The 22947-nt window shown below is 47.3% G+C and overlaps 1 protein-coding gene across 5 annotated transcripts in view; it reads right to left on the bottom strand.

The window, feature by feature from the left end:
• Window positions 1-22947, bottom strand: part of GPR137B (G protein-coupled receptor 137B) — a 79005-nt gene that overhangs the window by 37848 nt on the left and 18210 nt on the right. For all 5 annotated transcript variants that reach the window (XR_012913552.1, XR_012913551.1, XM_075995491.1 and 2 more), the window contains exons 2-5: window positions 20102-20151; window positions 10255-10477; window positions 6920-7069; window positions 3252-3380 (exon numbers count right to left, since the gene is read on the bottom strand). Coding sequence is in view for 3 of the 5 variants with exons in the window: in XM_075995491.1 (XP_075851606.1) it covers window positions 3252-3380; window positions 6920-7069; window positions 10255-10477; window positions 20102-20151 (552 nt within the window). In the remaining 2 variants the exon portion in view is untranslated. The remainder of the gene's footprint in view (window positions 1-3251; window positions 3381-6919; window positions 7070-10254; window positions 10478-20101; window positions 20152-22947) is intronic.

Raw genomic sequence — 22947 nt, 5'->3', positions numbered from 1 at the left:
AGGTCATAACTTTTCATAATTAGTATATTAAGCTGTTATTTGCTTTTTTTTATGGTGTCAACATTTGCAGGAATGGTGCAAAAGCAATGGGGAGTAAAAGTGCTGCTTAGCACATACGTATGGAAGCAGGGCCACCAGCTGCACCAGCAGTTACCATGTTGCTCACCTCCACATACTCACACTTTAAAAAAAAAGTTTCACTTAAGAATATGCTGGCTGACGTTTGGGGGATGGACACGCTTGAAGCTCTTGGGGGGGGGGAGAGGGCAATATATGTAACCTTAACACTTGTACCCCCATAATACGCTAAAATAAAAATTTTTAAAAAAAGAATATGCTTGCTAAAGTAGTAAAAATTATTAATTTTATGAAGTCTCAATCCTTGAGCAAATCTTTTTAATATTCTGTGTCACAAAATGGGAAGTGTGCATAAGTCACTTCTGCTACAGGATGGTGGTTGTCTTGAGGAAAAGACCTTCTACAACTGCTCAAGTTTTAGCTACTTTTTTCATGCAACTTCATTTTTAGTTGACAAACAACTCAGACTAACCAAGGTTATTCAGGCTTGGGTATTTGGCAGACATTGTCTCGAAAGTGAATGAAGTGAGCTGTCATTTCAAGGAAAGCAACTGGCAGTATTTGTCATCACAACAGAATTTGAGCTTTGACAAAAAATTAAAGATTTGGAAAACTTGTATTCTCTACCTTGACAGCTTCCCAATAATTAAAGACTTTTCTGAGATCAGTGGTGATATTAATGAATGGGGATTTTTTTTTGGTTTTACATAACGAAAACTGTTAACATTTGGAATATCTACAGAACTTAGTAAACCAGTATTTTCCAAATGACCAGTGCAATGATATTCCAAAACAATGCAAGGGTAAAAAATCCAAAATGCAGGATAAACCAATGGATTTTAACATAGCAAACAATCTGCAAAGTTCATTGATATGGTGTTAGATTCCATATCGCAACTAACTTTTAAGCCACACTTGTTGAGTTTGACTATAGTGTCAAAGAAGAGTATTTGCAAATACGTTAAAAGGCTATTAAAATACTCCTATTTTTTGCAACTATATGAAGAAAATCAAGTCTCACAGAGATACAATTCATGATATCCACAACAACATTCACAACAAATTGAATGCAGAAGCAGACGTGAGAATCCAGCTCTTTTCTCTTAGGCCAAACATTAAAAAGATTTACAAAATTTTAAAACGTTACTCTTCTTAGTTAGTTTGCTTTAGAAAATATAGTGATTTTTCCTAAAAATTTTTATTCTAATATACAGTGAGTTTACTATTTTTTTCTTTTTATTTATTTATTTTTATTTTTTTTATTTCGGCATATTATGGGGGTACAAATTTTAAGGTTTCAATAAATGCCCCCCCCAAGTCTGAGGAGTTTAATATTTTTTAAATTTCTGTTTTAACTTCTAATGTGATACTATACCCACACATCCTCCAAACAAAAGCTTTCTGGGGTAGGTCCTCAATAATTTAAGAGTGTTGTGAAGTGTTCTAAGACCAGAAACTTTGAGAACCACTGCTCTCAGTAACACCCTAAACAGTAGATACTTTTGAACACAATACCCTGCATACTAAGAGTGCATTCAGAATGACGTGTTTCCCTGGATAATGAGATATGAGTGTACAGATTAGACTATCCGTATTCTATATTTAATAAAATAGTACTTTGAGCAACCTCACGTTAGCCTTTCACCCCTTAGGATTCAGATATATTAATAAAATCTCTCCTTCAGACTGCCTTGGTCTAGGGCATGTAGTTTCTAAGAGCACTGGAATAACGAAACACTAGATAATGAAAACCAGGAAGTGGTAACAACAACAACGAAAAGTACATGGAGAATCCAGGTGAAGTCTCAGCAAACACTGAGAGTTTTGCTTAGGAGACTCCTCACCTTTCTATTGTTCAAACAGCATTCCCAGATAACTTGTCATCTTCAGAGAAGGAAGAACAACAGGGCAACAGGCGTCAACCTAGAATCTGCTGCCTACTTTTCAAAAATTTCTTTGCCCAGGAGGAGGAGGTATTTAGGCCCTGACTTTACAGAAGCCTCCGATAAAAGCAAAGGTCAGATAAAGTGCAGACCCACCATAAATCCTGCTATGTAGAGAACCTGCTAGATTTCATCCTGGCTGCAGCCTGAGCCACTGCTATTCGAGGGCCCACTGGTCAGACTGTGCTTTACCCCTCCTCCCAACCCTGCTTCATTTTTTCCACGCCTGGCTCATTAGTGACTATCCAGAGATAATTAAGAAAAAACAAAACACAATTCAGTTATTGTCTGGGTATGAAATAACAACTGTGAATTATTTGTGGAAGTCACTTGCCTATGCTTTCCTTACCACCTAACTCTTTGCTCACATTGCCTCAAATCTACTTGCAATACTTTTTTCTGGGTTTCGTAGATCGGCAAATCAAAAATCTACCGCTGGTTTGTGTGGCTGGAATAATTTATGATGCAGGGCTCCTAGGAGCTTTCTCACTCCACCCGGCTTTGCATTTTCTGTCCTCCCCCATAAAGACATTTATATAAGGTTGGTTGAACAGAAATGTGACCAAACTGGGGGAGTGGCTTTAGCATTCTTCACAGTGATGTTTTTATTTCCTTATCCTTCCATTCCCTAATCACCATCTGGCATACTACAGAGATGAAAAACTGAATTATCACTCTCTGTTTTCCTTTGCTAAAAGAAAAGCTTACACATTGGGTTCACAGCAAGTCAAGAATCAAATACAAGCAAGGCTGTATTGCATTAAGCCAGGCGTCCTCAAACTATGGCCTGCGGGCCACAGGCGGGTGTTTTTGCCCGTTTGTTTTTCTACTTCAAAATAAGATATATGCAGTGTGCATAGGAATTTGTTCATAGTTTTTTTTTTTAAACTGTAGTCCAGCCCTCCAACGGTCTGAGGGACAGTGAACTGGCCCCCTGTTTAAAAAGTTTGAGGACCCTTGCATTAAGCAGTTAATCATGTTCCCCAGGCCCCGAGATGCAACTTACCTTCATTTCTTTGTAAAATAAAGCTAAACTGGAAAAACACATTCTCCCTCAAAAGAGAATTACGGGGAAGTCTCAATGAAAGAGCCAAGGGATCTTTTTATATCACTTTTACGTGTGGAAGAGGCTTTCTCCTCCCTTGAAAAGCTAAGAAAAAGTTCTAAAGTTGCAGGTTTCATGATCAGAATTAGGAGATACTTTCTGAAAATATAAAATGGTTTACTTACGAGGTCCTTTGCGGGGTTTCTAACTCGGAAGAAGTACACTACTAAGGTGGTAGGTAAGAGTTCCCAAACAAAAAGCACCACTCCAAACAGCACGTAGCCGGCATCCCCCAGCTGATTCTTCAAGTCTGCCTGTGAGAGGGAGAGAGGGAGTCACTATGCCGAGAGCAGAGGAAAGAAATCTGATAGATTCTTTCTAGCGTGAACAGAAAATAATCCCAATACTACAGTATAATTCCTTTCCCCTGAAATGTGCATACTGAAGTCAGATAATAGTGACAGTCCAAACCTGGGGGTGGGGAGGGGGCTACTTAAAACATAAGGGGGAGATGATTATCTTCAAAGTATTCAAAGACAGAAACTCCCAATCTCTGTTTTAAAACTTCATCCTTCAAAACTGTTCCTTATGTCCAAATGAACTCACTTAAATCGAAGCTGATTGTAAACACGTTGCTACCTTCTAAACTCTTGAGAGCAGCGTGCAACTTTTACCCCCTTAGTCCCATCTCTAGGATAAACATGTCAGTTTTCAAACTTTTCTTCACACAAACCGTTATCCTGCTCTTTATCCTTTAAAGCTTTTTGCAGGCTAGCTTGTCTAGAAAAAAAATCCCCAGAGTCTGGCTTCTGGCCCAGGGAGATGGCCGAACGGGCCCAGTGAGGCGGTGTTTGCCCTCTCCCTTCAGAAGAGGTAAGAGGTATGCAAGGGGAGTGCACAGTGGAGTTTGGACAGCCCTATCAGAAAGGCCAGCATTTCAAAGAAAGATGATGCACCAAAATCGATTGGCGCCATAAAGGGGCCCCATAAAGGGGCCAATTACCTAAATTTAATCCTTTTGCCTTCTCTATTAGAACATATTTAAAGTAAAGTAACCAAAACTACTCATGCTACTCTTCAGAAAGATTACTGTCAACCTTTGCATCTCCCATTTCATCTATATTACTGTGTGTCTCAGTAGTATGTTCTTTTTCCACTGTGCACAAATAATGTGTGCAACTTTTAGCATTTCTTTTGCTTGTTCCAAAATCATTTTAAAGGCAATGCACAGCTCTAGATGGCCATAAATAAATATCCCCTAAAAACAAAAGAATTTAAAAACCATGATCATATTTTAAATCCATTGTAAGTTCTTAATCGAAAGAAAAATTGAAATAATTATTTTGTTAAAACCAAATCTTTGTCGTCTAATGAACACATTAAACAAACGGGTGTTTCCATGTCAGAAGGTGAAAAAGTTCTAGATGGTCGTCATGGTTGCACGAACATGTGACTGCATTTAATGCCACTGAACTATACAATTAAAGATGGTTAAAATAGTGTTATATATGTTTTACTACAATAAAAACTCAAATCTTTGTGTATTATGAGTAGGTCTCCAATGGATCATTGTTTTAAAGTTTAGATTTTTATGTATTTGATTTTCTCAAAACATGGCACACCCTTAGCAGTGCCTTGCCCCAACTTTCCCCCATCCTGTATGTGGGGTATTGGTTTGGGTTGGGGATTGCTGTTATTGTTGCTATTCTATCCTTTCTAATCATAACACCTTACCTGTGCCTCTTGTGAATGTCACCCTGACCTCACAGGTTTAGCTATCACGGTCATTTTAGTCTTTTTTTCCACAGTCTTAATTCAGCTCAGGTTTTGAGCACTGTTGAGATTTTAGAAGTGGATTTATTTGTAGTTATTGAATATTTTTCCATGAAAATACGGAAGCTTTTGCAAGTCAATCCAATAGGGATCCGATCCTATTAGAGAAGTTGTGTTTCTTTACTTCAATGGCTTGTCTGGATGTCACTTTTCTGCGGTGGACAGTAAACTCCCACTGGGCAGGGGACAAATCTGTTCATTTTTGTATCCGAAGCACTTTGCACAGTGCCTGAGACAAAAAACCCGATATTTGTCAAATGAGCAAATGCTAGCTTATTCTCCTTTTTTATTTTGAGCTTTTGTGAGCATGACATTTCACTACCCTGGTTTATTTGCTTTATAATCCATGCATTTATATAGTGTATTTTTTTTTTTTTTTGAGACAGAGTCTTGCTTTGTTGCCCAGGCTAGAGTGAGTGCCGTGGTGTCAGCCTAGCTCACAGCAACCTCAAACTCCTGGGCTCAAGCAATCCTCCTGCCTCAGCCTCCCGAATAGCTGGGACTACAGGCACGCACCACCATGCCCGGCTAATTTTATATATATATATTAGTTGTCCAATTAATTTCTTTCTATTTTTATAGTAGAGACGGGGTCTCGCTCAGGCTGGTTTTGAACTCCTGACCTTGAGCAATCCGCCCGCCTCGGCCTCCCAGAGTGCTAGGATTACAAGCGTGAGCCACCACGCCCGGCCTTATATAGTGTATTTTTAAAAAATAAAGAGTACCAAAGAGTACTGTATTGAGGCCACTGGTACAATGAGCTTTTACTAAAACTGTAATAGTCTTAAGTCACTTTTGTCTGTATTTTCTCAAATGCTGTGTACATGCTCCATAAAAAACAAACAAACAGGCCGGGCGTGGTGGCTCACGCCTATAATCCTAGCACTTTGGGAGGCCGAGGCGGGCGGATTGCTCAAGGTCAGGAGTTCGAAACCAGCCTGAGCGAGACCCCCGTCTCTACTATAAATAGATGTAAATTAATTGACCAACTAAAATATATATATACAAAAAATTAGCCGGGCATGGTGGCGCATGCCTGTAGTCCCAGCTACTTGGGAGGCTGAGGCAGTAAGATCGCTGAGCCCCGGAGATTGAGGTTGCTGTGAGCTAGGCTGACGTCACGGCACTCACTCTAGCCTGGGCAACAGAGTGAGACTCTGTCTCAAAAAAAAAAACAAACAAAAACTCCATGCGCAGAGGCTCACACCTATAATCCTAGCACTCTGGGAGGCTGCAGCAGGTGGAAAGTTCAAGGTCAGGAGTTCGAAAACAGCCTGAGTAAGAGCGAGACCCTGTCTCTACTAAAAATAGAAACAAATTAATTGGCCAACTAAAAATATATAGAAAAAAAATTAGCCGGGCATGGTGGCACATGACTGTAAGTCCCAGCTACTTGGGAGGCTGAGGCAGGAGGATTGCTTGAGCCCAGGAGTTTGAGGTTGCTGTGAGCACTCTAGCCTGGGAACAGAGACTGTCTCAAAAAAAAAAAAAAAAACCAGCAACAATGAAAAAACTCTGATCAATTCATAGTTCTATATTTTCTGAAACCTAAATACAATTTGGCTAACCTTTGCAAATTTCACTCTTTAATCACACTATCTTACATTTATATGCAAGCACTTTAAAAAAAACTTAAGTGCTGCTTGAAAAGAGCCCCGAGAGGTGGAAAGAAGCGCAAATGTGTACATATGCGTATGTGTGTGTACACACGGATGTAATCTCCCAGTTTTTTTAAAAAGAGCAATATGACAAGTAAAACATAACACAAATAAAAAATGCCATATAACAACTATGTATATAGCATTCATGTTGTATTAGGTATTATAAATAATCTAGAGATGAGTTAAAGTATATGGGAGAATGTGCATAGGTTATATGCAAATACTGCACCATTTTATATCAAAGGCTTGAGCACCTGCAGATTCTGGTGTCCCCGGGGGTCCTGGAACCAATGCCTGGAGGACACTGAGGGACAACTGTAGTCCCTGTTCTGGTAACACCCCCCAGCGCCCCGACTGACCTGGTCTGACACATTGTACCAGTCGTAATCAAAGGAATGGACGTTCTTGTTCTGAGAGAATGATAAGATGAACAGGTTGTAGCAGGCACGAGAGGTGTAAAGCAGTATCACGGTGACACCGATGGCGGTCACTTGACACACGGAGGAGCCCTGGAAAAGAGGGAGCGAGAAGGGTGGCCACTCCAGGTGCAGGACAGCAGCCCCTTCCCCGGACCCCACCTGGTGTGGGCCCAGTAAGCCCTTGGGGATCCCAGAGGCTCTGCAGTCTCATCGGGTCTCCTGAGAGAGCCTCCGCCCTTGGGCCTCGAACCCCACTCCGAACCTCACCTCATCCACACTCCTTCCTAAAACCTCAAATCATCTTCACATAGACCCCAGAACTTGGTTTAGAGATGCCTTTAACAAAGGGTTAAAGTACGGGCCATTTGCCCAAGGGCCTGGATTGTAAGTGCAAGAAAGCCAGATGGATTATTTTGTTAAGCCTCTAACTGCCCCTGCTCAGCTCCCAGGGGGTCCTCTCGGGTCAGGGGGACAAGTAAACAATCTCAGAGGGACAGTGCTGTGGCAGTGAGCACTTCCTCAAAACCCAGAGTCTGGGCCGGGCGCTGTGGCTCACGCCTGTAATCCTAGCTCTTGGGAGGCCGAGGCGGGCGGATTGCTCAAGGTCAGGAGTTCGAAACCAGCCTGAGCAAGAGCGAGACCCCGTCTCTATTATAAATAGAAAGAAATTAATTGGCCAACTGATATATATATAAAAAAAAATTAGCCGGGCATGGTGGCGCATGCCTGTAGTCCCAGCTACCCGGGAGGCTGAGGCAGAAGGATCACTCGAGCCCAGGAGTTTGAGGTTGCTGTGAGCTAGGCTGACGCCACGGCACTCACTCTAGCCTGGGCAACAAAGTGAGACTCTGTCTCAAAAAAAAAAAAAAAACAAACAAAAAAAAAACCCAGAGTCTTTGTGGCTGAGAATACAGGAGGCCTCGTGTGACAGTGGGCTTGGAATCACCCGGCAGTCGGAGGTTTATGCCCTGCTTTATGAAGCTACCAATTTCCAAAGTCAGTTAAAAGACCCCTAGCTTGAAACAATAAACATGACCAAAAATCTCAAATGGATTTTTGAGTTTTGCTTTTGGAAGTCAGTCATTATTAACTAAACCCAACATAGTATTCTATTTTGCCAGTAGTGCTTTGCTGGCTTGTGTATATAACACTGGGGTGAGCTCGATGGTATTTGGACAATCTATGATTTAACCCCCTCCTGTTAAAAACTGCAGTTTTGTTGCTAAAGGCATTGAATATCCCCTGTATGGGAGACAACAAAACAGAGAAAGCTGGGGCAAAAGCAAGTCTAAAATTCACCAAAATTTACAAACAAACAAACAAAAAACCTATTCTGCTGCACTAACTTTAGAGAGTTCCAAGAGTCTGGCTAACTCACAGGATGCCCTTGATGGAGGCTTTGTATTTTTGAAGTTAAAGGACCAGAAGTTAATTCCTGATACTACTAGAGACACAATATTTTTTTTTTTTTTTTTTTTTTTTTTTTGAGACAGAGTCTCGCTTTGTTGCCCAGGCTAGAGTGAGTGCCGTGGCATCAGCCTAGCTCACAGCAACCTCAAACTCCTGGGCTCGAGTGATCCTTCTGCCTCAGCCTCCCAAGTAGCTGGGACTACAGGCATGCGCCACCATGCCCGGCTAATTTATATATATATATATATCAGTTGGCCAATTAATTTCTTTGTATTTATAGTAGAGACGGGGTCTCGCTCTTGCTCAGGCTGGTTTCGAACTCCTGACCTTGAGCAATCCGCCCGCCTCGGCCTCCCAAGAGCTAGGATTACAGGCGTGAGCCACAGCGCCCGGCCTAGAGACACAATATTGAGGGAGACAGAGCTGCCCCCAGTCTTCAGACCGAAGATTTATTATGGCCAGATGGGCCTCCTGACAAAGAAGGTGGCCACGGAGCTGTGTCACAGGCTGAATTCTGGAAGCGGAGGAGCTGGAGAAATCACTCGACCACTTCGCAAGTGAGAGAACCAAGGCCAGAGAGGCGAAGCGTCTAAGGGGTCGGGGTCCCCAGCCCGAGAGCTGGGCAGTTGCTCCCCGGCCCCACTGTCCATGTGGCTTCTGGGCGCAGGTTCAGAATCTGTCAATTAAGGGAAAATCAGGGACTAGGGCCAATCAGAAGCACATTGGTCCCTTGGCATTATTTGCCTGGTAACTCTTCTTTATAACTCTGGGGAAAGGGAGGGAGAAATGGAGATTCTAGGTGGCCAGGCACAGAGTGAAGGGGAAGGAAGGGCCAGAGGCTCCCATCCCGCATCCTGTCTGGCTCTGTCTCCGGACGATCACCAGGAGGGGAGTGTTGTCCTGAACTCCAGCAGCGGTGCCTGCTGCTAGGGAGACGCCGCTCGTGGGCACAGCCAGTCCGGGCACCAGCCTGGATCGGCCTCCGAAGCAGCACGACTAGCCGGTGAAGACCAGAGACCCCAGCGCCAGACTGCTGGGTGTGAACTTCAGCTTCTCACCTACTTGCTGTGTGACGTGGGGCGAGCTACTTGACTTCTTTGTGCCTCAGTTTCCTTATCTGTAAAGTGGGGATTAAAATACTACCTACTGCCAGAGAGCTGTGGGGATCACATTGGTTTATATGCATAAACTAGTCAAGTGCTTATACAAGTGCCTGGGGCCAGGTGTGGTGGCTCGCTCTTGTAACCTTTGCATTTTGGGAGGCCAAGGGGGAGAATCACTTGAGGCCAGGAGTTCAAGACCAGCCTGGGGCAACATAGCAAGACCCCGTCTCTACAAAAAATTAAAACATTAGCAGGGCATGGTGGCACATGCGTGGACTCCCAGCTACTCAGGAGGCTGAGGCAGGAGGACCACTTGAGCCCAGGAGTTCAAGGTTGCCGTGAGCTATGATCACAGCCATTGTGCTCTAGTCTAAGTGACAGAGAGAGACCCTGTCTCCAAAAAAAAAAAAAGCATCTGGAACACAGTCCACACTAGATATGAGTTTGCTATTATTGTTATTAGAACAATCAATGCCACTCATTCTATAAAATGTAGGTTAAATCATTGTACCCATAAACCAGAGACTCAACTCTCTGCCAGGCCTGTTGCATAACCAACGCACTTTAAGCCATCAGGAATGGAACTATCTCGCACACAAAGTTCAGTGCACCACATTCCACCGTGCTGTGGCCACCACAGCACGGCTAATCATTGGCAGCAGGTCAGGTGCAAAGGAGCCTGGCCGAGTCCTGTTTGCCAACCAGGAAACTACTGTTCGAACAAGTTTCCCGGAAGAGGTCTCCACCACACTTCTGCCCTACCTTAGACTCCAAGTAGATGTTGGCCAAGGACATCTTGGAGATTTTGTAGAGACAGATGGAGAGAGAGACGGCGCACAGCACGAAGAGCGTGTCGTTTATGGCCACTCGCACGGAGACGATGACTTTCCTCTCCCAATTCCCCGTCTTCACCAGCACGGCACAGGTTAAATTCACCAACAGGAAAACGAGGCTGATGAAGAGCGAGGCCAGGTAGAGGGGCAACCTGGAAAGTACCAGAGAGAGAGAGAGAGAGAGACGTCAGGCGCCGTTCCCTGCACTTCCCCGTCAAGCCAGGAGGACGCCGAGGCAGGTTCTGGTGAACCGCCAGAGCAGACACACACCAAAGCCAACAAGATTTAAGAGCCTGGACTGTGGCATTAGACGTTCCTGGATTTGAATCACAAACTGACCACAAATCGTGCCTGTGGAAGGTCCTTTCTCTCTGTGACCCCCACTTTCGTGGTCTGTGGGAGGTTGTAAGGACCGAGAACTCGCACGTGTTGGCTGGCGCGAGCACCCCGTGGATGCCACCTGCTCACAGGGACACGCTGGAGGGCAGCACGCCAGCCCCGAGCCAGGGTCACACGAGCGTCTCACAGTCCTGCACCGTTAAGAGTGTGACTGGGGCAACGTGCAGCCCAAACTAAGACAGAGAGTCTTAGTTTCATCACCTGGAAATAAGACTAAACAACAATGCCTACCTTGCAGGTTGCTGGTGAGCTACTCCATTTGCACAGTGAGATAATGTGTGTGTCTAGTGTGTTTTATCCCCCAAAATCATTACTGGAGTCCCGGGGCATTCACCACTGGGTGAGGTTGTCACTGTGATTAAAAACCTGCTGCAGCGACTGCCCACGACTGAGCAGGTAACAAACTGTCCACCTCACCGGCCACTTTCAAACCTCAGTTTCCCAGAGCTACACGCTTCCTAAGCGACCTGTGTAAAGGCCGTATATAAAGCTGTCTCAGATCTATTAACACTGAAACGGACAGTTTCTCTTCATGACAGTCCATATTATATGTACTTCAGGTAGATGCCGTTCAGCAGACGTGCAAATAAGGACCGGCCTTGTCTGGCTCCAAAACAGACTGGTTTAATTTGAATATGTTGGCAGTTAAAGTCTGGGAGCAGAAAACCATCAAGCAGAAATTGTTTTAAAACTAGACAGCGATGGTGTCTTCAAAAACCACTGTGGACTGGGACGCGGGAAACCTGGATTCCAGCCCCAACTTGACATGCCACTGATGACGGGGTTAGACGGGAAGGGGGGAGGAGATTGGGAAGGGCGAGAAAGAAAGGCAAGCAAAGGTCACTGTCCCTCTGCAGCTGCGTTTCCTGCCCGCAGATGCCAGCATGACATAACCCTCTGCTTACTCAAGCTAACTGGGATGGGATTTTGTGCCTTGTAATTAATAATTTACCGTCCACTGGCAAAGTCTCTCGTGCCCACATCCATTTTCAGAGCCCACATCCTACCAAAGGAACTTTCCCTACCTGGCTGCTGCTTGCCCTCCAAATAGCACCGCTGCAAAGAAGGCTTTGCTGCATACACACACACACACGCGCACACACAAACACACACAACACACGCACACACGCTTCTCCGGCATCTGCATTCCTGGTTCCCTGTACGTTCACCTCGCAGACTTATCACAGTCTAGGTGGGCGACGGCCGCGGCCCCTCTCTCTGTGCTGCAGGGCAGGGGCTCCGAGAACAGGTTTGAAGGGGGAGAGAAGGAAGGAGGAAAGAGTCAGTCCAAGAAGCGCTGCCTTAGACACTGGAGCAAGGACTGCCCTTTCATTTCCTGTAACTGCTGTGTCTCGGCAGCTGCTAGACCTTCCCCCCGCTGGAGGGGACACGACCTGAGCTGGAGGGACGACGCTGTTCCAGGAGAGGTGGAGGTCTGCAGGCTCCTCCCTGCACGGCCAGGCCGGGGCTGCTGCGCGTCAGCCCGTGCGGAGAACGAGGTGAAGCCGGCACGGTCCAGGCCCCCAGTGGCGCAGGGTGGCAGGAAAGGTGGCACAGACCGAACGTGTGCTCCTGGGAGGGACACGGCGCAAGAGGGGCAGTGAGGTCTGGGGGATTTGACATCAGGTATCACCACGCACGCAAAGCTTTTCCAGCAGAAACAAGTTCCTTCTGGGAGAACATTCATGATTTGCCAAGGACAGGCTCTTCTCTGGGACATGGTCACCGGTCAAGTCCCTTCACACCCACCTCCCGCCCTCCCTGCGTTGCGGGCCCTGCCGTTCCCTCTGCACCTCCGACAGCTCCAGACCGGACCTCGGGGACACCCAACCAGACCGCGGGGATGCGAGGCCGGACCTCGGGGACACGAGACCAGACCGGGGGGACACTCGACTGGACCAGACCGCGGGGACACCCGACCAGCCTTCCTATGTGTCCCCGACCCCCAACCCCCAACCCCATGCTCGACAGCCCTGCCCTATCCTTTGATTCGAAGACACGTTCTTTCCTTCACATTTCATGTCTCCATGGTCAGGGTCATCTTGCAACATGGAACAACGTGGCGCACGTGCGGCAGGAGTCTGTTCTCTCCCTGAAACCTGCCTGAAGCCCACGGCGTGCTGGCCGATGGGAGCGCAGGATCGGGAAACTACGAAGTCTGCTGGCGACGCTGGCTGAGCCCCCTGAGCAGGCCAAGCCCCGCTCCCTCCTCTCGAGAGCCTGAGCTGTCCTGGGCCTGTCTGTGGGGACCTCCAGAGACGCCCTCGGAGCACTGAGTGCTGACTGTCGTTCTGGGTCTCACTTGTTCTGGCCGTGACCTCACAGTGGTGGGGAATCGGGCCCGTGCCGAGAGAAGAGACGAAGGCAGGGCCATCTGGGAGTCACCAAAAATCTGCATTCTGGTTCCTCAAATACTCTGTTTTTGCTGTTTTATTGTTATCTGCCGTGCTTTTGTGCAGAGCACAAGCTGGAAACATCCAGAACCCACTGGCGCAGCCCTCCTGTTTCTGGCCCCTTGCCGGCGTGCACACGCATTCTGCACGGCGACAGCGGGCTTCCGGAGAAGGCACCGCGTGGCCACTTGTCTTTTCCAGCTGCTTCCTCACCGGTGTCGTCTGAAACCCAGCTGACCCTCTAACAACACGGGTTTGGAACCACTGCCACGAGGATTTTCTCCTGCCTCTGCCACCCCTGAGACAGCAAGACCACCCCCTTCCTCCTCCTCCTCCTCCTCCGCCCACGCAACGGGAAGATGACGAGGACAGAGACCTTCATGGTGATCCACTTCCACTTAACGAACAGGAAATACGTTTTCTCTCCCTTTACGACTTTCTTAGTGACATCTCCTTTTCTCTGGCTTCTTACTTTATTGTAAGGATACAGCATACAGTTCAGAAAACACACAACGTAAGTAGGGGACTATTTATGTTCCTGGGAAGGCTCCGGTCAACGGCAGGCTATTGGCAAAATCCCAGGGGAGTCCAAAGTTACACGCGGATTCTGACTGTGCCGTGAGGCTGGTGGCCCGACCCCCGCGTTGTGCTCGAGGGTCAACTGCATAATTGAACTGTGGGTGTGAACTCTTACTCTCCTTTCTCCATCATGAAAGCAATGCAAGGCTGCTGGTGGACGGTGGGAAAGTACAAAAAGGGTACAGGCGAGGAAACCCGCTGCCACAATGCCCCGTCCAGGGTGGCATTGCCGCAGGGCGTGAGTGGGGTGTGGCTCCCTGCCCTCCTTTTTCCCTTTTGGTTTCCGCAGCATGGACATCATCAGCCTCCACTCCACCCTCCTCCTTCCCTCGTCTGCCCAGCGTGACGCAGAGCGCATAAGAGGCAGGCAGAGCTGCAGCTTCCTGAGCGCCGCTGGGCCACTCTGAACTGCGGTCTCCTCCTCTCTCCAGTGGAGATGTGACTCCGTTCTTGCCTCAGAGAGCTCTTACGAGAACTCAAGGGGACCCACACTTTCCTTTTCCGCTTTCTTTCCTTCCCCCCAGTCCTCAACCTTCAGTGCCTCCATGTTTCACCCTAGCCTCTCCCTTTCTTCAGCAACTTCTAGAAAAAGCCTTCACCTCCTCCCATCGCCACACACAGCCCTCAGCTCGTCCCCCTGCTGACCCTGCCTTCTCCCAGGCCCCACCCACCTCCTCAGTAGCCTCCAAGGCCTCTCCTGGCCTCCATCCTTCCCAGTCTTCCTGGGCCCCACCGCCTTGGCCCTGGACAGCCTCCGGTTCCTCTTCCTCCTCCTCTTTCTCCAAAGGGAAGACATGCCTGGTTCTGTCCTCTACACTCTTTTCCTCAGGAAATAGGCTTGCTCCTCCAGCTTCTCTCACGACTTTTGTACAGCCAAGTTCAGAAATTTCTCGTCCGGAGCCACCGCCTCCGCCCCGAGCCCCAGACTCACGCCCCAACACTCAGCCAGCTTGCCCCAAACTCAGTTCCCAACGTCCCTCCTCTAACACGTCTCTAAGCGCTCCTATTTCTCTTAAAGGCACCATAACTTTTCACGGACTCCTAAAAGCCGTCTTTGAGGCCGGGCGTGGTGGCTCCCGCCTGTAATCCTAGCACTCTGGGAGGCTGAGGCAGGCGGATCGCTCAAGGTCAGGAGTTTGAAACCAGCCTGAGCAGGAGCGAGACCCCATCCCTACTAAAAAAAAAATGGAAAGAAATTAATTGGCCAACTAAAAATATATAGAAAAAATTAGCCGGGCATGATGGCGCATGACTGTAGTCCCAGCTACTCGGGAGGCTGAGGCAGACGGATCGCTTGAGCCCAGGAGTTTGAGGTTGCTGAGACCTACAATGACACCACGACACTCACTCTAGCCCGGGCAACATAGTGAGACTCTGTCTCAAAAAAAAAAAAAAAAAAAAAAAAAAAAAAAAGCCATCTTTGAGTCCACCCCCAACCCTACCATCAAAGCCAATAGATTCTTCATTCCCACTCTCCTGTCTGGGCCTCCTATGGCAGCCTAGTCACACTGCCCCACGCCTCTGGCCAGGACTAACTATAGTTCCCTGATTCACCTCCGCCCTGAACCCAGGCCTTGCACCCTCCAATCCATAGGCAGATTCGTCCATGGACACCCTACGTGCTAATTAAGCTGGTCTACTCCAGTTCCCAGACCCATCCATGCGTCCCCACCTCCCTGTCTCATGCAAGCTGATTTTTCTGCCTAAAATCTTCCTGCCCCTTGACTTCTTTCAAATCCTATTCTCTGAGCCTTTAGGAGGCTTTGCTTATTAGCCTGCCAAACAAAAGTCTGTTATTATCTTAAAGAAGCAAGCTATGTTTGGAGATTTGAGATAATGTGGAAAAAAAATATGTATGATCTAACATTAAGTTAAAAAGATGCAAAATTGTACATAAACCTCAACTCTGTCTTAGAAAACGTAAAGAAAACCTACAATGGAATACATCTTTGAATCTCCTTAGAGCTGAAGGGGGTTTACATTGGGAAGAGGAGTTCACTAGATTCATTTTATTTTTTTCCACATTATCTACAGTCACAAAATTTCATGTTCCATTTTATCATTTTTTCCCCAAATAAGCTTGTATCCCTTTCATAATGTGAAACTACCTTGCGAGTCTAACCTTTTCCCCACAGACCTTCAGCTGTGGAAGAAAGGGAGAGATCTGGAGGTGTGGAAAGTGAGTTTTAAAGCAGGGGTCCAGAGTAGACGACTATACCCAAAAAGTATGCTGCCATAGGAACAGAGTATTGTTCGTTGCCCAAAACTACCTCTTTTCAACCCAAACCATAGGGTCAGGACAAATAGCTCATCCTGGCACGATGACAGGAAAGACCAAAGGAAAAGAAAATCACATGACCCAGCATCTGAGAAGAACACTGTGCTTGTGGGCCTGGAGGGTCAGCACCCTGGTAAGTAAGTGCAGAGATGAGGGGGGTCTTCAGGGCAGCCCCCTCGGAGACGGGAGGTGGGACGTGCGTGCTGCCCACTCCCCCAGTACCACAGGACTTTAGTGCCTCCCACTGTAAAGGTCGTTTAAATTTCTCTTCCAATATCATAGATTTCTTTTTTTTTTTTTTTTTTCTTTTTAACACGTCGGGGTAAGTATATCATAGATTTCTTAAAGAAAGGGAATAGCAACGCCCAGCTTCCTATGTATTTTCTGCTTATTAAAATAAATAAATAAATAAAAGTTGAAAATGTTTAAAATCAAAGTCATCTCGAGCACTCCCATGCCCAGCGCTCACATTTCCTAAACCAAAGAGATGAAAATGCATAGACTGCAGGAAGAAGAAAAAAAAATGAATCAAACTGGTACCCACTCCAGCAAAACTGCAAGCTAGCTGATGTGTGAGGAGGGGAAAGGGGACTTTAAGTGAAAGAAATAAACTGATTCTTGGCTGGGTTGGATATAAATTATATCCAAAAACAATGAATTGCTACAGGAATAGCTTGGGGTGGGAAGTTTCAACTAGTTCTAGACTCATGACCTGTGTTTCATTTCAAATGAGTCATGATGAAATTGGGGAAGCCAGTCTGTTTAGAAGCCAACATTACCAAAACATCGCAAGGGATAAATCGTGGCCTGAAATGTCTCTAAGTGGCATCTGGTTTAAGAGAAATGGGTAGTTAATTAGACAAGACTAAAGATGTGCCTAAGCATGAATAAATTCCTAGGATTTCTTTTTTTTTTTTTTTTTTTTTTGAGACAGAGTCTCACTTTGTTGCCCAGGCTGGAGTGAGTGCCATGGCGTCAGCCTAGCTCACAGCAACCTCAAACTCCTGGGCTCAAGCAATCCTCCTGCCTCAGCCTCCCAAGTAGCTGGGACTACAGGCATGCACCACCATGCCCGGCTAATTTTTTCTATATATATTAGTTGGCCAATTAATTTTTTTTCTATTTTATAGTAGAGACGGGGGTCTCACTCTTCCTCAGGCTGGTTTCAAACTCCTGACCTCAATCAATCCTCCCTCTTTGGCCTCCCAGAGTGCTAGGATTACAGGCGTGAGCCACCGCGCCGGGCCCCTAGGATTTCTTTATACTCGGTGATGAAATTATCAGGTCTGAGTTAACAGGTTTCTCCCTTTGAAACCTCTACCTTCCTACTTCAAGGAACTTTCTGCCTTCTCTGGCCCAAACATCTCACTTTCTTTTTTCTTCCCAGCCTCCAGAACTGTGGAGAAACATCTCACTTTTAACATCTGGATCCAACTATAGTTCTCACCATCTTCTGCCTTCATCTCTGCAAATCCCCTCTCAATAAAAACAGCCAATAAAATCAGCACAGCCTTTAGCCGGGCATGGTGGCGCATGCCTGTAGTCCCAGCTACTTGAGAGGCTGAGGCAGGAGGATTGCTTGAGCCCAGGAGTTTGAGGTTGCTGTGAGGCTAGGCTGACGCCACGGCACTCACTCTAGCTTGGGCAACAAAGCGAGACTCTTGTCTCAAAAAAAATCAGCACAGCCTGTCTCCAGGGTGTACTTTGCTTCAAAGTAACCTGGATTCAACCTTCAACCTTCCAACACCTGGATTCCAGATCAAGCAAGGACTGTCTACATGCATACATCTCACCTAGAGACCCCACCCAGTGCTCCGGGGTTGGAAACTTTTTAAACAATTTCCTTCTGACCAGTGCTTTCACATTCCACCTCTGAAAGACACCTAATTACCTCAGCCTCAACCAACCATTTTCAAGATAAAATCAGTTCCAAGATGCAATCGGCATGTTCTTCTCCCACCCCAACTCATGCTTTGACCTATGTTCTGACTGAGGGGACAGAAGGCAAAGATTAATGGATGCAGAAGAAAGGCTAGCTAGTTTGTTACCTGAGAAGACAGGGAACTGTCTACTTGGATTTACAACAGGTTGAGTGTCTCAAATCTGAAAATCCAAAATCTGAAACTTTTTGAGCACCAACATGATTCTACAGCTGGAAAATTCTACACCTGACCTTATGTGATGGGACACAGTCAAAACTTAGTTTCATGCACAAAATTATTAATACTGTATATAATCACCTTCAGGCCATAATGTATATATGAAACAACTGAATTTTGTATTTAAAACTTGGGTCCTAGCCCCAAAATATCTCATTGTGTATATGTAAATATTCCAAAATCAAGAAAAAATACCCAAATCTGAAACACTTCTGATTTCAAGTTGTTGTTTTTTTGAGACAGAGACTCACTCTGTGGCTTGGGCTAGAGTGCCGTGGAGTCAGCCTAGCTCACAGCAACCTCAAACTCCTGGATAAAGTGATCCTCCTGCCTCAGCCTCCTGAGTGGCTGAGACTACAGGATTGCACCACCATGTCTGGCTAATTTTTCTATTTTAGGTAGAGGCTGGGTCTCGCTCTTGCTCAGGCTGGTCTCGAACTCCTGACCTCAAGTGATCCTCCCGCCTCAGCCTCTCAGAGTGCTAGGATGACAGGTGAGAGCCACCGAGCCCAACCCCAAACATTTTGGATTAGAGATACTCAACCTGTACTTTAAATCGCCTTCCTTAGGATCAGCATCCTTTCATAGTGGATGCTGAAGTTCCATCAAGAAGTCCAGCGGAAACGAGAACTGAACTACCCAAAGTAGTTGGAAGGGAGAGAGCAAGATTGGGTGAAAAACAAAACAAAGCACAGGACAATGAATCTCAGGACTCATATCCTGGCCCGAGCCAGGATAACTTTCTGAACTTCAGAGCAGCTTTCTGAACTTGTCTCCTTGGCTATAAACTAGAGATTAAAATATTATGCTTTCAGAATTTTAAACAAAAAAGTCTTTATAAATTTTTATGTGTACATATTACATATTTTAAAGTAACAAAATTTTTTCATTTTGACCCATGAAAGTAAGTGGCCAGAGTTGCCTTTCCAGAAACGTCCGCCCACGGCCGTGGTGTTGTTCTCCTGGGCAGGCACACCGCAGCACCCAGACTCACGCTGCACGGCCTCGCCCCTTCCAGAGGCCTCTCCTCCTTCCCCACTCTACGCAAATGTGACCATTGGTGAAGCCACTGGTTCTAAGCTTTTGGGAAGTCACAGACCTCTTTGAAAATCTGGGAAAAACTATGAAGCCCCTCCACAGAAAAAAGCATGCAAATCCACCTCTTCACACAAACCTGGCACAGAACTCGAGAGGTTCCCTTCCAGATTACAAGCCTCTCCTGTACCCCCCACCTAGCGTAAGACTCTCTTCTTCCACGAAACGTCCACGACTCCCCCAGTCCACAGTGGCCACGGCAGAGATGGCCAGTGCTGTCAGCATGTTGCTCATACTGCTTTGCCTGATTCTGCAAGTTCTGGGGTTGAGACGTCTTTACAAACAGAGTGTGTATTTCTCAACGACACGTCTTCCTTGTGGTGCCCTTGTGGTACCCTTGTGGTGCCCGAGTACCAAGTTACGGCCACTGTACAGTGGGCACGGGAGTTCTGGAAAACAAGGTGCCTCCCAGCACTCAGCAGCTGGAGACAAGGGGGCTTAGGCCACCAGGAGGGGAGCCACATACTACCAGAGCTGCACCTGCAGCCAGAGGCAGGTATGGGGAGGGAGGGGGAGCACCTGGCATCTTCAGGGCACCCCGTTTCCTTCTGCTGATGTCCTTCGCTTCGCAAGTGCCTCAGAAAGGTTTAGATGCAACACACGTCTACTCTGCTCGTGACTATTTCCTCTATGGTTAGGAGAAGCACCAGGCTCTTGTTTCTAAGCAGGGTAAGTAGGCTGCAAGAGCCAGGGAGTCACGCCAGCGAGCTGACTCTCACGGGCAACGGACGCGATGTCTGTGGGCAGTCAGCAAGCGGGACTGGCCTAGTGGCCCACAGAGGAGCACCGCGTGCAAAGCTCAGACGCAGCAACGGGTTTGGCGTGTGTGCACTTTCACCTGCTATCACAGAGAGAGACGCCCCGGGTACTTACCGGTATTTGAGTAATTCTGGAGAATATTTTGACTTGGCTTTGAAAATCACCTGCAACGACAGAAAGACATGGCAGGTTGGGGGTGTGACATGCTGACACAGACAAGCGGATACCATCCCCTGGGGTTCCTCTTCCCCTTTATACCCAGGTGCTGGGGCTCGCTGTCTGAAAGTGAGGTCTACATTTTGTGACAATGTTTGTCGTGCCAAATTTTTTTTTATGCCGTGCACACAATTTTAAAAGATATTTTAAAATGGTTAAAAAAGAAAACAAAAATAAAGTTGTTAGTCGTCTACTTCTGCCAAGTGCTTCTCTTATTTTAAGATTCTTATTTAAGATAAATAGTCCACCCTCTTTATTAGAATTTTTGCTGGCACCAAATTAACACTGTTGAATATAAGTGTCCGCAGGCCTCAAACTTTGCAGGACATTTAAAATTACAGGACATCTTTGGAACATGGAAGCATCCAACTGGGCTGTTCTGTATGAGAGAAATATTGCAGATTGGAATTTCTCGAGCTCTTTAGAAGCCTGCACAATTGCTGAAGTGCCCACGCACAGCGAGCGTGGAGCCTGGGTTTTAAGAAGGCAAAGAGGAGACAGAAAGCAGGTGTTGGCCAGGTGCAGTGGCTCACGCCCATAATCCCAATGCTTTGGGAGGTCAAGGCGGGAGGATCGCTTGAGGCCAGGAGTTTGAGACCAGCCTGGGCAACACAGCAAGACCCCATCTCTACAAAATATTCTAAAATTAGCTGGTCATGGTGGTGGGTGCCTATAGTCCCAGCTACTCAGGAGGCTGAGGCAGGAGGATTACTTGAGCCCAGGAGTCCGAGGCTGCAGTGAGCTATGACTGAATCACCACACTCCAGCATGGGCCACAGAGCAACACCTTATCTCCATCAATCAGTCAATCAATCAATCAATAATAAAATAACGTGTGTGGGGGAGGATGGCACTGGGAGGAAACAAAGGGTGTGGGAGAGTGGAAGGGAGAGCGTATCTTTTCAGAGATGATCTGCCAAGTTATCAGAACACCCACATTCCAACAAGTTTGGACCCTTGGACCCACATCTCTCCATTCTCCCCCCACCCACCCACCTCCAGCCCCTGGCAGCCACCATTCCGCGCCGTTTCTGTGAGTTCAACTTTCTTAGATCCCACTTATAAGTGAGCGCACGTGGCATCTGCCTTCCCGTGCCAGGCCTGCTTCCCTCAACCTAGCTAGCGTCCTCCACGTCCGTCCACGGTGAGCAAGTCCCGGGATCGGCCCTCCAGCACGGAGACCCCCGTGAGCAATACCAAGCTGTGCACTCGCAACTTGCCAGGAGAAGAAACCTTTAGTGTCCTCGCCACAAAAGCAAGGTGGCGGTGATGTGCGCGGCGGACGTGTTCATTAGCCTCGTTGTGGGAACCGTTTCACTATGTGTGCTTATGTCAAGACAGCACACTGTGCACTGTGGATATATACAGTTTTTATTTGTCAATTATACCTCGACTGGGGGGAAAAATGAGACCCACATTCCTTACATCCCAAGCAAACAGTTCCCCGTGGAGTGCCTACACACCCTCTATCTCTGGGCCTTTCCTCCTGTGGCCCTGGGCCTGTGCCGGCCCCCTGAAGCCCACCGCCCTCCAACACACAGCCCTCCTGGGCCCTCTCCCTCCCGAGAGCCCCGGTCACACCGGCTCGTCCCCTCTTCTCCGCTCTCTTTGCACGCGGCACTGCTCTGGGGATCGGCTCGGGCCGCACAAATACTTGCCCAAGGGACAGAAACCTATTGCCTGAGGTGGAATCAACTGAGTGCCAAGCGGGGAGCGTGAGCTTCGGTTCTGGTCGTGAGGAGGGGGACAGGCAGCTCTGAGACCCATGGGGGCACGCGAGGGGGGTTAGACACAGTTGCCCCCTTGTCTGAGGAGAAAGCAGGAGGAAACCCATCTGCTGGACTGCAGGGAGATTTGAAAGTAGCCCCAGGAAATCCTTCAGCAGATGTCACAGGGTGGGGACCCACATGTGACTCTGTGAGCCAGTTCCCAGGATACACAGGCAATGGGAGGAGCCATTTCCCCTCAGGAACCTTCTAGAAGACATTCTGAGGACTTGAGTAGTTGTTCTTGGACTTACATGTGCAGAAAGAATCACCTGGAGGGCCTGCGAAAAACACAAGTCCCAGCTCTCCCCACCCCCCGTGCAGAGATTCCAATCCAGCAGGTCCAGGGTGGGGGCCCAGGTCCAGGCTGGGGCCCAGGAACCTGCCTCGTAAAAGCTCCCCGCATTTAGTAAGAGCCCCCAGGCGATTCCGACACAGCCAGCCCAAGGACCCTGCCGCTTGAGAAATACTGATCTGAAGAGAACAAAATTGCCTGACCTGATATTCCTGAATAGCTTTGCAATCATTCATCTAGAACACACTAAAGCAGGCGGCGTACGAGAGGAGCTGGCGTGTGGGGGTCAGAACACGGGTCAGAGAAACACGGAGTCCACACACACGCCCCACCTCAAACTTCCAGTAACATGCTACCAAGAGAGCTGCTTCTCCAGACATCAAAGGGAGAAGAAACCGCAGTATTATAAAATTATTTGGCCCTGTCAAGGAAAGATGCGAGTTTTGCTTTCATATCTTGCCACACTTTGCGGTGCCTACTCGGTGGTGAGTAACTCGGTTTAACTCGCTGGGACTACTCTTATGGTGTAAGAGGCTTCTCAAGGTGTTCTAGCAGAAATGGAAGCTACTAATAAACATTGCTGGAAATAAATGCTGTGTGATCAAACAAATTTAGAAACTGCTAGGAAAACAGCATTTTTTTTCCCTTGCAGGAATTCTCAGAGCCTTTAAATGGTTAATATG

The sequence above is a fragment of the Microcebus murinus genome, chromosome 19 (assembly GCF_040939455.1).
Source record: "Microcebus murinus isolate Inina chromosome 19, M.murinus_Inina_mat1.0, whole genome shotgun sequence".
In the NCBI taxonomy this organism is placed as follows: Eukaryota; Metazoa; Chordata; class Mammalia; order Primates; family Cheirogaleidae; genus Microcebus; species Microcebus murinus.
The sequence above is the reverse complement of the archived record's forward strand: the minus strand, read 5'-3'. Positions and strand labels throughout refer to the sequence as shown.